The sequence below is a fragment of the Camelus dromedarius genome, chromosome 10, assembly GCF_036321535.1.
Source record: "Camelus dromedarius isolate mCamDro1 chromosome 10, mCamDro1.pat, whole genome shotgun sequence".
Taxonomy (NCBI): Eukaryota; Metazoa; Chordata; class Mammalia; order Artiodactyla; family Camelidae; genus Camelus; species Camelus dromedarius.
In genome coordinates this window covers 25,119,866-25,134,687 of record NC_087445.1, presented here as the reverse complement: position 1 = coordinate 25,134,687, position 14,822 = coordinate 25,119,866, and the positions used below count along the sequence as shown (strand labels likewise).

The 14,822-nt window shown below is 39.3% G+C and overlaps 1 protein-coding gene across 7 annotated transcripts in view; it reads right to left on the bottom strand.

The window, feature by feature from the left end:
• The window catches only part of MPDZ (multiple PDZ domain crumbs cell polarity complex component), a 146,055-nt gene that overhangs the window by 39,745 nt on the left and 91,488 nt on the right, over nucleotides 1-14,822 (bottom strand). For all 7 annotated transcript variants that reach the window (XM_064490200.1, XM_064490202.1, XM_064490203.1 and 4 more), the window contains 3 exons: nucleotides 10,713-10,817; nucleotides 7,631-7,723; nucleotides 1,163-1,340 (listed from right to left, as the gene is read on the bottom strand). In XM_064490200.1, the coding sequence (XP_064346270.1) occupies nucleotides 1,163-1,340; nucleotides 7,631-7,723; nucleotides 10,713-10,817 (376 nt within the window). The remainder of the gene's footprint in view (nucleotides 1-1,162; nucleotides 1,341-7,630; nucleotides 7,724-10,712; nucleotides 10,818-14,822) is intronic.

Sequence of the window (14,822 nt, the reverse complement as noted above, 5' to 3'; positions counted from 1 at the left end):
TTCCTTATAAATGGTCAGAAGGTTAAAAAAAAAAAAAAAGTACCAGACATGGCCCTTGCTTTTTCTCAAGTCTCAATCTTCTTCCCTTTTCAATTCTCAGGGACAATCAATAAAGGAATAAACAGATCAATGCCCATAACGTTCACTAGCCAGTTATGGTTGATACGGCTAACCTCCCTCTACACAATTAAGGCATTCTGGTGTTTGAGGTATATGGATTTAGAAAATGAGAGACAACCATGTGTATAAAATAAAAATGATGGCTGTGATAGTAACCAAATGAGCAGTTTCTACCTGGAAGTTGTCTCTTGTAGTCTACTCTGTAAGTCCTGACAATTCAGCAAATTTGGGTCAGACCCCCTTTCCTCTACCCTCTTAACTGAAACTATGCTTATGCTGGTCAAGCACCTGGGACGCAACAGCTGCTCCAGGAATATTTGTGGACGGGAAAAGGGTCTATTTAAAATGTAAATTTAACTTTGAATTAAGGGATTAGGTACAATTTGACCAAATGCTTCTCTCTCACACATAACAAAGTATTCATACACGTGTACACAAGCATACAAACGCATACACACACAGAGCCCTCAGTGATGAACGGGGAATGGGCACAGCACTGAGACGGAGGAAAACCCAAGCCTGGACGGCAGGGATGGGAGTAGGGGGACATTGATATAAGAGGCGATGAGGATCCTGGTATAGAATATTTTACCAAAAAGACTCACTTGGGGAAAAAAAACCCTCATCCAACACTGTTTAAGTACTTCCTGAAATAAAATCTCATTTGAGGGCTTAATTATGTACAAATTTTTGTGTGTATATATACATTTTTAAACAATTCAATTATTTTCTCAAGAAATTTGCTTTGTCCTTTTAATTAAATAACAGTAATTTTTAAAAATAATTACTTCATCTCAGGGCCAATGTTGTTAACTATGATTGATTATACCTTCAAAACATTAGTCTCTACTTCAAGATATAGAATCTGTCACCATATACTGAAGAGAAAAATTATGGACAAAAACAAGTAAGAAAGAAATGCTTTAACGACAAACACATTTTACTCAATGTTGGGTTGAGCAACCAGCATAAAAATGACTCCCTTGGTATAAAGGACGGACTGTGTGGTTAATTTCGGCACAGAAAGCTCACTGGAGGGTACCTCTACTATTCTGTCCCCGGGTTTCAACGTTCCATTTTTGCCAGCTGGACTGTCTTCAAGAACATGTTTGATGAAAATGCCCCGCATCACTTCACCGCTGCTCAGACGGCTCCCCATCCCTCGTCCACCAACAATGCTGATGCCCAAGGATTTGCTCGGTTCTCGCCAAAGTTCAACCCTATAAAAAAGTGAATAAAAGTTTAAACTCTCCTAAGAAAATACAGGGAGAAAAGCCTCATAACTTTGGGTTTGGCAATGATTTCTTGGACATGACACTGAAGGCACAGGCAACAACCAGAAAAACACACACACTGGACTTCAAAATTAAAAGCTGTTGTTCATCAGGAAGTACTATCAGTGGAGTCAAATGGCAGCCCACAGAATGGGTGAAATATTTGCAAACCATGTCTCTGATAAAGGATTAATATCTAGAATATATAGAGAAGCCCTAAAACTCAGCAACAACAAAAGAAACAACCCAATCAAAAAAAGGGCAAAGGACTTGAACAGATATTTCTCTGGAGACGATATGCAAGTAGCCCATAAGTGCGTGAAAAGATGCTCAACGTCACTAATCATTAGGGAAATGCAAATCAAAACCGCTATGAAGTACCACCTCACACTCAGTAGGAAGGCTACTATCAAAAAAAAAAAAAAAAAAAAACCCAGAAAAATAAGTGTTGGCAAAGAGAAATCGTGGAGAAATTAGAACCCTTGTGCACTGTTGGCAGTGATGTAAAATGCTGCAGCTGCACTGGAAAAATGTATGGAAGTTTCTCAAAAAATTAGAAAAAGAATTACCATATGATCTGGCAATTCCATTCTTGGGTATATGCCCAAAAGAATTCAAAGCGAGGACTTGAAGACATATGTGTACAGCCATGTTCATAGAAATATTATTCATAACAGCCAAAAGGTGGAAGCAATCCAAGTGTCCACGGACAGATGAATGAATAACAAAACAGTATATAAATACAATAGAATGTTGTTCAGCCTTAAAAAGGAAGGAAATTCTGACACCTGCTATGATGTAGATGAACTTTGAGAACATTATCCTTCATGAAATAAGCCAGCTAAGTGAATAAAGGACAAATCCTATATGATCCCATTTCTATGAAGTACTGAGAGTAGGCAAACCCATGGAGACATGAAGGAGAGTGCTGGTTACCAGAAGATGCAGGGAGAGGGAAGTCAGGAGTTATTATTTAACTGGTACAGAATTTCAGTGTTGCAAAATGAGAAAGTTTCAGAGACGGATGGCAGTGATGGTTACAGAGCAATGCAAACATACTTAACGCCACTGACCTGTACACTTAAAAATGGTTCAAATGGTTAAAAAATGATGACAGGCACAGTTCTAAAAATTCAAAGGAATAAAATGTTATATACATTAATTTCTGCAAATAATATTTGCTCAATTTATTAAGGTTTTACCAGCAGTACAAGATCACTATAAATGCTTTTCCAATTATGTGTTTTATAGGGTCTGATAAATACTAATGCATTTCTGAAGCTGACTTGTTACAAGTAAATACTGGACTCATACTCCAAGCTGGGACACAGAGGAATGTAAAAGTACGGTTTTCCAGAAGCTCTAATACTGCGGACGTTAAGAAATTCTGCTACCCTTGAACAGATGGTGGCTTCTAAGCTCAGCAACCCAATCAAGAGACAACATTTCTGCACACACTCTCAGAAGCTTCCCTCTGTAGGTCTATCTGCCAAAGGAGACCACGCAACTAACCCAGGGTGTGAAGACCAGTTGCCGACAAGACCGTACGTGATCTGGTCCCACCACCGCCTCCTAACCCATCTCCCACAGCTCTCCTCTCTCCACTCCAGCTGCCACATCGTCTTCCTGCTGTTCCACAAGTTCATCAGACACGCCTTCCCGCCGTGGGGCCCTGGTGCGTGCTACTGCCTCTGCTTTGGATGTACTACTTTCTACTCACACGATAAACACATGAACTCCTATCTAGTAACTGCAGATAGCTGCCACAGCTATGGACGAACTGAAAGGACATGTTTTAGGAAATGACTGGGGCATAAGAACAAGGTGATGCGCAGCGAGGTGTCCAGGTAAGATGAGGCAGCGACTCCGGGGACGGGAAGCAGACAGAGACACCGAGCAGAGCTCTGAGAGAGGTAAGAGACTGCAGTCTGCCCCAGGCTGCAGGAAGGGAGACGACGTGGACAGTGAGAGAGAAGAAAGCGTGGTCCAAGATGCCCTCAATCTTGGCATGTGAGGTGCTCCCAGAGGAAAGGAAAGTTTGGCTTCCAATGAAATGGGAGAAGCCCAGTTAGAATAGACCGGGGATAAAAGAGCACCCCAGGTGGAGTGAGGGGATGGGCAGCTGGCCAGACGAAGGCAGGTGGTGATGTGTCTTTTCTGTGGTCAGCAATCTTCACTCTATGAGAAATCCATGATCCTGTTTAGTTTAAAAGGATCTCACCGTGATTCCCGATCTTAAAATTTGTGTGTGACTAGCTTGAACTAGTCAAAATCCTAGTCATAATTTTCTTCCACTCAAGGAATTCTGTGAAAGACAAGAACCAACTTCTCCCAGTTCCTAAGGTAAAGTGGCAAAGTACAGAGGTCAGCAGAGGTAACCACTGTCTTTAATAGTTAGGAATCCACAATATGCAGGTGGGACTCCTTCAGTCTTCTCTTAAAAAGGAAAAATAAAATAAAAGAACGAACGAAGGAAAATGTCTCCTGGGATTCTTTGTGGTTGATGTAAATTAGAAAGTAGTTCTTATGATTTCCTAAACATTAAAAATAGCAGCAGCAGCAAACTCTTACTAAGGGCTTATCGTGCACTCAGCGTTACCTTCTAAGTGAGTTCCACATACTTCGATTTAATTCTCAAATCATCCCTACGAGGTGGATACTCCTGTCAGCCCCATTTTACGAAGGGACGAGGCACAGAGAAGTTATACAGCCTTTGGATACTGGCACGGTGTGCAGCCTTAGGATCTGGCACAGGCAGTGGAGTGTTTTCAGATACACTTCCCAGAGGAAACGTCAGAGAAGACAACCAAAGATGGAGCTGCCTCAACGACCACAGCGCTGAGGAACTGGACTCAGTATCCACGGAACAGAACGTGGTAAACATCCCAAGGAAAGAAAGAGTCCTATAAAGGAAAAATTTTACAGAACACGAGCAGAGCTAGCTTTACAGAAAAATGGCAGCCTTTCTGAGAACAGAGGTTTAAAAAGAGTGGAGTTCAGAAAAGCAAAGGTAAATCAGAGCTCTGAGGGGGCTGCCTGAACTCTGAACCGAGAGGGACTGGGCTCAAGTCCTGCCCTTTGGCTTCTTAACACTTGTGTGACCCTCTGCAACTACTTTAGTCTCTCTTTTACCTTCCTCAGCTGGGAAGTGGAGCCAGTTAAGAGTCTGGACATCAGAGAGTTGCTATGAGGAGTAAAGTAATGAATACAGGTGACACACAAAACAAAGTCTTGGTACATCGCAAGCAATTAGTAAATCTCTTATTACGATGATTGTAATTATGATTACTGAAGTGATGGGAGCAAGAGAAAACATTCAATCCATATGACAAATGTGCACCCCAGCACCTCAACTCTGTCACACTTACACTTTGTCTACTAAGAAAATGTACCATTTTCTACCCATTAGGTTAACAAAAACTTTTTTTACATGATCATATGATGTGGTAACAAGGATATGGGGAAAAGGGAACTCTCATATATTGGAAAAAGAAGTAAAAATTGGTACAGCCACCTTACAAAGCAATTTGACAAAACTTCTGATAGATAATACAGTTAAATCTGTGAGCCAGCAATTCCACTTTTGGATGTATACTTAGATAAATTCTCACACATATGTAGAAGAAAACAGATACACACACACACACACACACACACACACACACACACACATATATACATACATACACACACACTGCACAGACTATTACAATAGTAAATAACTTTTTACTACTCATGTATCAATCTGGGAGTGAACTGTGGTATATTCCATATTAAAATGCACTGCAACAAGGAAACTGAAGGAATTAGCTATTGAAGTATCCACATGGTAGATCTCCAAGACACTAGCTTGAGAGAGGAGTAGGCGAGCTGGAAAATGATACATACAGTCTGACACAATCTTGTACATGAAAATCAGGAGCAAGATAAAAATGTAACACAGGTTGTTTAGTCTTAAAATTTACACTTTGCTAAAACGTATTTTCTGTTTCCACACAAAGCAGGTTTTTCTCCACTGCCTGAAACAATGTCCCAGCAGGTTACCAATGTTGTAAAGCATATTCATGACATTTGCTCCTCATTTACTAAAAGCTCTGGTTATTTTGGTAAGCTTCCTCTTGAACGTCTATGAACTTTCCCCCAAAAGTACCTTAGTGCTTCTGTATAGGTTAGTGACGGCTGAGTACCTTCTGTAAGATTTACAGGAGCACCAGACATAGCCTCTCTGTAAATCAGTTACCACCCTTAGAGACATCTCCTAGGCTGACGTGAAGGTTACAATCCAGGATAAAAGTATAAAAGTCTTCCAGTCAAGATGTCATAACCCAATTCCTCCCCACAAGAAACTTTCATAATGATCCCTGTGCTCCACACGTTTCATTTGCTTTGTTGTGAGTAATGATGACGAAGATGATGATGACGGAAAAGACTGACGTGACTAAATGCGCACCCTGTACCCGGCACCACACTGAGGACCTTACACGTGACGCTGTGACCCTGAATTCTCCCCCAAATGTAAAAGGTTCTATTATTTTTCTATTCTAAATAAAAATTTTTAATTATTATTTAAAAAATGTTTCTTTTATACTGAATTATAGTTGATTTAACATATTATATTCATTTCAGGTGTACAGAACAGTGATTCAGTATTTTCACAGATTATACTCCATTAAAAGCTATTACAAGATAATGGCCATAATTCCCTGTGCTGTTCAATATATCCATGCTGCTTGTCTATTTTATACGTAGTAGTTTGTGTTTCTTATTCCCTTACCTATAAGTTGCCCCTCCCACCTTCCCTCTGCCTTTTGGCAACCACCAGTTTGTTTTTCTATCTCTGAATCTGTTTATGTTTTGCATATACATTTGTTTATTTTTTTAGAGCCTATATACAAATGACATAATACAGTAGTTGTCTTTATCTGACTTATTTCACTAAGCATAATAGAGAATAGGTCCACCCATGTTGTGCCAAGTGGCAGAATTTCATTATTTTTATGGTGAGTAATATTCTACAGTATATATATAATTCCATCTAACTTAACTTCTGCCTCTATTTTCAAATAAATAAGAAACTTAACAGCTTATAATGTATTTTCTTTCACTGACCTAGCACTTAACATTCTCAGTGCAGGTAATAATGTAGAAAGGCCTTGATTTCTTTGAGCAGCCTAAACAGCTTTTAAAGAAATCAAACCATAATTCATTTTAGATGGCTGGAAATAATTCATTTTAGATACCTTTTTTTTTCTGTGAAAGCAACATAAAATGTTTCCTACACTTTGAACATGACTCAATCTAGAAAATGCTTAAATATGATGGCTGCAGCCTCAAGTTCATTTGTGAGCAAGGAAAATCATCAAACTGTATTATACATCTGCAGAGTAGAAATTTTTCTCTCTTGAGAATTTTGTTTATTCACTATAGAACAAATATTAAGTATGTGCTAAGTAAAAGGCATCTTTGTCATGGTCACCTTAAGATCTATCTAGAGAAAGTGCCCAATGATTACTTATCTTTGGGGATTAAAGCAAAGTCCTTCCAATTTGCTGTAATTATTCTGTGTGTCTCTACCTCTTGCCTACCCAAACATGTAACAGCTTCCTTTAGGGCAGGATTTATGTCTTACACTTCCCTGTCGTTCACAAAATAATCTGCCTCTCATCTGGGTCCATAATCAGGACTCAATGAGTTTCTATTAAACTGAATTTCATTCTACTCAGTGTGAACGTAAAAACATATACCCTAGTGACACAGAGTGGTTTATCTGGGCGTTTTTAGGAAAGTCATCTTTTCTGTTATATATAAATTTCATTCTAGACAGAGCATGGGTTAGAACATCTGCAGCCTACAATAAGATGCTTACACACACACATTCTAAATATATATGCTTGAATGTCTAGTTTCTACAGCACTAGAAAAAAATTTAAATGAACATTTGGTGGTATACCTAAGATCAAACTCTACAGAAAATATTATCCATTCCAACTACCTACACACAATTTTCTCCAGTTAATTTTATTTAGTCCCTACTGTCTTGCCAAATCCTCCAACAATGTTAATTTTAACCCTGTGTGATACACATTATCTTCCCCACTAGGCAGGTGAAGAAATGGAGGGTAAAGGATACTAAACAACACACCCAAAGTCACAGTGGCAAGCTGGAATCCAGTGCTTGAAACTACGCCTCTCTATCTTTAAACACTGAGTAGGCAGAAGACAGAAACAGTCCTTACCGCCTGGGCTGATTCCAGTTGCTATACGCTGCGTTTTGAAGTTCACTTTCTTCCCCCTCTCCTTCTTCTCGCTCTGGTAGTTCTGGAATGTCGCTGTTAAAGATTCGTACAGTGAGTACTATGAAGTCCAAGTAAAACCATGCAAGACTGTCTTATATGCACTTTACTGTCAGTCTGGCTAAATTTGCAGAAGTGCTTGATATTTTCACCATACTTGGCATGTAAGTATATCATATTTTACATTAAGGGGAAATGAAAATCTGATTCAAGCCTTACATTAGAACCAATCTACTATCACTTAGTCTGCAGATACAGTAAAACACAAAGAGCCTTGTCTAGTCTGTTTCTTTCCTCATGAAACATGGATAAATAAAGAACAGGAATGAAAAGAAGGGAACAAGTGGCAGAATTTTAAAGAACAACTATTCACCAAGTATTTCTTAAATGCCTGCCGTGTGCAAGCAGGTAGAAGCACCAGGAAGGCATTCTGCGGGCACAGTCCGCATCGACCCCTGGCCTGAAAGAACTTCTCATCAAGCACATCAGGAGTGTAGCATCACTGCTTCATAGGATGGACCAGTGCTCTCCCTTCAAATTTTGAAGACAGATGGGAAATGCTTATGGTCCAGCTTCAGCCCATCCAAAGGAGCCAGACACAGAATTCTCCTTACAGGAAGCAGTTTACAGTGTACCTGTGTTCAAGGTCGGGTTTCAGTTTCTGTAGGAATTCAGAGTTTGCCAAATGTCAGGCCTATAACAAAGTATGCCCAGTCTGGTAACTGACTCTAAATAAAACTGTAAAATAATAACCTTGTCAAGAAATACCTTGTATTTCCAAAAGTATACCTTGCATCAATAAATGACATCCTAAGGACAATAGAGAATGCTAAATCAATTACGGTGTGGCCTTACGCTATCGGTAAAAACTGTATTTCTGACAAAATACATCCACATATTCTTCTGAAAACACTGAAGGCTTTAAAAACTCTAATTCAATAAATGTTTGCAGTCGAGTTTTATGGGAAGTGAAAAAAAGTCTAAAGAAAGTATGTGTTCAAATTATATCCATTCTCCTTTGACAAGAATACTGAATTCTGTCAAATTATATTATCTTTAGACTTTGAGATCAGAAGTCATCCAATCCAAAATTCACCTGCATTTGAATATGTTTCCCAACCTTTTTGCCAAACAACTGTCCGAGTTCTCCTTGAATATCTCATTCTTCCTTGACCTGAATGTGAGCTGTTTGTTTTTCCTCTGTGAAAAGGAAGTCCACTGGCCTGTGGTTCCTACCCCTCAGGGGTGTGACTGAATTCCCCTTCTGTGGAGACTAGAGAAGGAGGCTCTGAGTGAGGTTGGGGTTCCCAGAGCCTAAGCCTGAGAGTGGGACAGGACTGCTGGGAACAGATTCAAAAAGGATTTTTTAAACCATGTTAAGAAGCTGATTGAGGACTAAATAGTCTGAGTAAAGCTCAATCCAGAAGATGCAAAGCAGAGAGGTGAGACACAGGCCTAACCCCCTGGAAACACCTTGGAGAGACGATGATAGAAAAAGCAGGTATGGAATCCAGACAAGAATGAGAAGTTAGAAAGAGTCCCTAAAACACTGACCTCCTACCCCTGAAGCCTAAGCGGGGGGGGGGGGGGGGGGGCACTCAGACACATGCACACACGCTCCTGCCGCATGAGCTACGAGAAGTCTTCTGACACAAAAACCCCATTCTTTTCAAATGGCTCCACACTCTCAAGTCATTTCACTAACCCCGATATGCGCCCACAAGTGTGCTGATTCTCCTCTATCCATCTTAGAGTGGGGTTTAAGGGAGTGGTGCCGTGTGCTCCAAAGAGCAGAGTGGACCAGTTCTGTGCCTCCTGCACTCACTCAGTCACGAATGAATTTGACTTCTCTGCATCCGTGTTGGACTTCTGAATACCAATGAAATTTCTGCCAACTATAATAACTAACTCTCTTTACATCTGCATTAAGGTGCCAGAAACTGACACAAGGTCACACAGTAAAGGAGCAGAGCTTGTGAGGCTGGTATTGAGGCCATCTTACTTCAAACCCGCACTCTTTACCTCTATCCTACGCTGCCCCATATTTTTATACTGGGCTTGCACAATTCTTTCTTTGGATCCAGTGGTTAAGAACATGGAGCCTGACCACTTGCATTCTAACTTTGGTTCTGCCTCTTATTAGCTAAGAAACTTGAGCAAGTAACTGAACCTCCCTGGTACAGATTCCTCCTGTGGAGGATGTGGACCATTTTGTTTTGCATCAATAAATGGCATTATAAGGGCAAGACAGAATGTTAAATCAATTATGGTGTGGCTTTAAGCTGTCGGTAAAAACTGGATTTCTAAAGAAATATATCCACATATTATATTAATAGCAAATACACTTTTTCTGCAGCGAAGAAGCTCGTCACAGCATTAGACAATTCTCACCACACTCCCTTCTGCGCTGGGAAGGAAGCACACTGCTGACTGAAACTGGCTCTTTCTCTCTAACGTTAAACATTAATTCACTGTGTATCAAGAGGCCTTTAAAAGCCATACACTTTATTTCCTAACGTGTATGTATGTTTGTATAGACATATATAAAGACATTCAACTCAGCGTTCTCCAAGAGTAAAAGATAACTATTAAAATGTTTCTACATCTGTATGTATGCTAATAAAGAAATAAAACTTCTGAAAAGGTTTGAAAATGTTTATAAAAGAGGAAAAAAAGACGTAGTACCATACAAATTGTAGGTTCCGGGGAGTTAATAAAATCATATTCACATTGGGAAGGAATTCCCAAAACTCAGTATGTTCAAAGTGCTATACTGAGTGGTACAATTAAAGATGGTTTTATTTTCTTGATTTAAATTTTCATAGTTTTTCTAAATTTTCCGCACTATATGATCACTGCTTAAGTATTCCGGGGGAAAAGAATGAATACTGTTTAAAATCTTGAAAAAGAAGAAAGGAATTCAGTCTTTTTCACTGCTAGTCCTCCCTGGCTCCAGATTCAAACCTCTTCTTTATAGATTCGCAGTATCATTTGTTCACTGTAGCAGATTTGCTGTTTCACCTACCTGCTGGCATATGAAGAAAAAATATCCAGTGCCATTATTCCTCCAGACTGTTGTCCCAAGCTGACTTTGAACTCTTCTAAATGCTCCGCAGGCACGTAAGTAATTCTGGAACAAGACACAATCCATGAACGCAAAGGGAAGCAAAGTCTTGCCTGTTAGGAAAAGCTTACAATACATGAAATAAAAATACACTGTCACTTCGTCCCTACGTTTTCACACAACTCATGTGAATCAGCTTAGTCGGTAGAGAATCTAAACTTCAAAAGGATAAAGTATCCCACAGGCAAGAATAACAACAGAAATTACAATTTAAAATGCTATGTGCTGACAAAAATAATTAATAAACAATCGGTGATAAGAAGTAAAAGATTTTTATTTGAGCCAAACTGAGGACTAGCCCAGAAGCCTGCTTCCTACCTTCCCCAGATTACTCTGAGGTTCTGCTCCAGACAAGTATGGTTTTCAGCACAGTTTTATATATTGTCAGAACAAAGAAACATTTACAAGTCAGGAATATATTTCTTTAAGGTTATAAAAAATAAAAGAGCAGACCAGCCCGTACACAGAGAGTCAGTATGGCCTTGGCACCTGGGAAGGGAGTCTTATCATCAAGGGAGGACCAGCAATGGCAGCCTGGGAAGAGAGGCCCTGAATCTTTATTTTAACATGGACATTCTTTACTTCTGGTCAATGTGCCCTTTTCTTTAATAATTAAAGCAGATGCACAATGGATGTTTGATAGGCCACAAACAGGCTATTTAAGTTAAAATAAAATCCAACTTAACTCGTGGATAAGCCAGAATAATTTCCCTCCATCTCAGTATGTGAAAATTTCTTTTATCATATGTTTTTATCAGTAATTACATGGAGGAGGAGAACAGCATTATATCTACTTCCAAATGAGAAGAATAACACCAATTTTTTTGAAATTAGAAAGATCTATAAATCCTTAGAAAAATAATTGTCAGTAATAGCATTAATTTTCTCCAAAGATTTTTGGGTTCCTTAGCAGAAACAAATTAGGCGTACGCCACTAAAACACTGCGTATCCCAAATTACTTTACATTCTCCCATAATACAAAATTAATTATGGACATTAACAAGCATTATCAATAATTATGCCCTAGCTTTATTAAATTATGATCTCTCAAGTCTGAAGTTAAACCATTATAAGTTTGTGGAAACATGCTCTTACTAATTTGTCGCAACTTCTTATAAGTTCATTTTGGTTTCAGAGAAAAGCCTACTGTTCATACTTGAATGATCACTTACTAATTCAACAAGTACTGGCTGAATGCCTACAATGTGGAAGGCAATGAGCAAGATGCTGAATATAGCTACAATGTTTAGGAACTGACTTTGGAAAATTCACGTTTACTGCTGTCTCATAATGCTACATAACTGATACACTTGCGTTATGTCGCCTGTTTCAAAATCCTCAAATTAATGAATAGTAATATGGCAAGAGAGATAATGCTTTTGAAGTCAGTTCAGCATATTTGTGCAAGGAAACAAAAGTGTGGATCAAAAATGCACAATATAAAAATCATGAAGACTATTAAACCAGCTAACCGTAACTTACCTATGAAAACAGTTAAGTTTTAAAACCATAGCACTGGACAGCAAGGATAAAGGACTGTCTTGCACGTTACAATAAAATAAGAATTATACTAATGGCATAATTTATTCAGTGGGGAAGATATGTGATTTCAGATATATCGGTTACTCCATAAAAAGCACTCACTCTGCGTGGTCGCTTAGGTTTGGAGTCAGAGGATACAGCTCTGTTCCGCCCCAGGAGTGTACTGGGTGGGGGGCGTAAATCATCAGCAACGAATCCCCATATTCTCAGTCACAAACAGGATGTCACTTTTTATGAGGCTATTGTAAGCCAAGCAGCATAACAGATATAGTGCAGCGCTCTAAAAGGGCATCAGCCAGCCAGCCCCACCTGGTCCCTCCAGCAGAAGCCGCAGACCCTTGGGACCCTTCCTGACACTTTTACCTCAAGGATCAAACTACAGCAGGAAGCACAGGGCTGTGGGTTTAGGATTCAGCTCGCTGAGAGAGTTGCATTCTAATTCTGGCCCTGCTTAATGTATTCATCTATAGAAACACCTTCTCTACAGTGTTACAAAAATACACTGAAGAGCAAATTTGCATCTATCACTTCAAAAATGATGAGTCAAAAATGTATAACATATTATGTTGGGACAGAAGACTGACAGTCTTTTCCACAAAGGAAAATAAACATAAAACACAAAACCTGAAAAGCCTATTCAAGAAATAGGGTACTATTTCTGAAGGTTCAGTAAAGGTAAAATTCATATAAACAAAATCTTAAAAAAAAAAAAAAAAAAAAGCCAGGAAGAGGTAAGGAGAGAAAGCTAGAACACAACAGTAAAAGTAATAATAATTTAATTTTTAAACTGGTTTAAGAAGGAAAAGATGTTTCTATTCCAAACACTGCTGAAAACGATTTTTCTTCTATATTTGTTCAACACTGTTTACCCTTTTACCAAGGGTGGAGGAGGAGGAGGAGCTTTACAAATATTCTTCTGATATTTTAGGGAGCCGTGAGAAAGAAGAAAGAAAGCAGTTTTCACGAATACTTCGCCCAATACAGACAGCAAGGCCACCAGAACAAGCATCCGACAAAACACTAGCTCATGCAGAGCAACTGTGATGCAGGCCTGGTCACACGGCCACACAAAACCTCCAGACACCAACAAGAACACCAAACTACATCATGAACTGCAGAAGCACACTGAAACAGCTAATTTGAGAGCTATATTAAACATTCTTGAACACAAACTAACCTTAGGAAAAAAGAATAGCATTAGTGACGCTGCAGTGTGACACAGCTATTAATCCAGAGGCTGCGTCTGCACATGCAGACAGGATCATTCCCTGACCACGGAGCTAGAAAGCTTAGCAGTTGGAAAATACAATTTTTAAATGAGGTCACAGTCACCAGTGCAATATGAAAATGTAACAACCTCATAGCTCTGTCCGAATGCATGTTCTTATATAAAGGGGGGAAAAAAGCCAGAATGCATATACACTCAGTCTATATCTGGATCTATCCCTGCATGGGGACGTTACGAAAGCATGAAATTATTTTCACAGACAAGTTGCAACACACAGCCATAATGAGCTTTTGAATCACCGATACTCACACATAAAAGGGGGCTCGATCGTCAGCAGGTGCTGCAGAAAATCTAGAATGTGAAGCATACGCCGCGACATCTTTTTACAATGGTGTTAACAAATGTCAGTGTCTTGTGCTGTGTGTGAGATGCATACATATGTAGTTATATGTGGGTGCTCCTGTTTTTCCCCCTTGCTACCTCCCTCCTATCTACACCTCCCCCAGAAAAGCATCTGCTCTTCACTCGTGTCTATAGCAGTGATTATTAACAAGCATAGAAAAATGTAACTGCAATCAATCTTTTATTCCTTGATCAGGAATTCATCCCACACTTTAGGTTAAGGCAGGTGAATTCTGATTCAGCTCAGTAATTATCTGGCAGATGTTACAAGCAGCTGCTGCTAAGCACAAAACCCTGGCTATTATTACAGGAGTATAAGCACTCCTGGCAAGGTGGAGGGTGAAGTGAGACAGCATGCATTCTGGTGAGGCTTCACATCTGGTTTTCCACAGAAAATAATGAAACCTGGAACTTAAACTGGCTGTTCTTGAACTCTTGAAACTCACAATTATCTGAACCCAGGCACACATGAATACGCACACGTGAAGTTCCTAGCCATCTCTGGTAAACGGCAAAAAAGAAAGCCAGGGCATTGTCTCAATAAGCAATGCTTTTCCTAAAACCAATCAGTTATGTAACTGAACCAGTAAGAGTCTTTTTTTAAAGTCCCTACAATACATTCCTCTACCACCACTCCAGATTAAGCTAGCATTGTTAATACTGAACTATAATGCTGTACACCGGAAATTGACACATTGTAAACAGACTATACCTCATTAAAAAAAATAAAAATTAAATTAAATTTTTTTAAAAATGAAGAGGAAGAGACACACATGAAGCCTAGATCCAATGACTGTAACACTTAACTGGTCTGAGGAAACGCTACAGTTTCATTCAA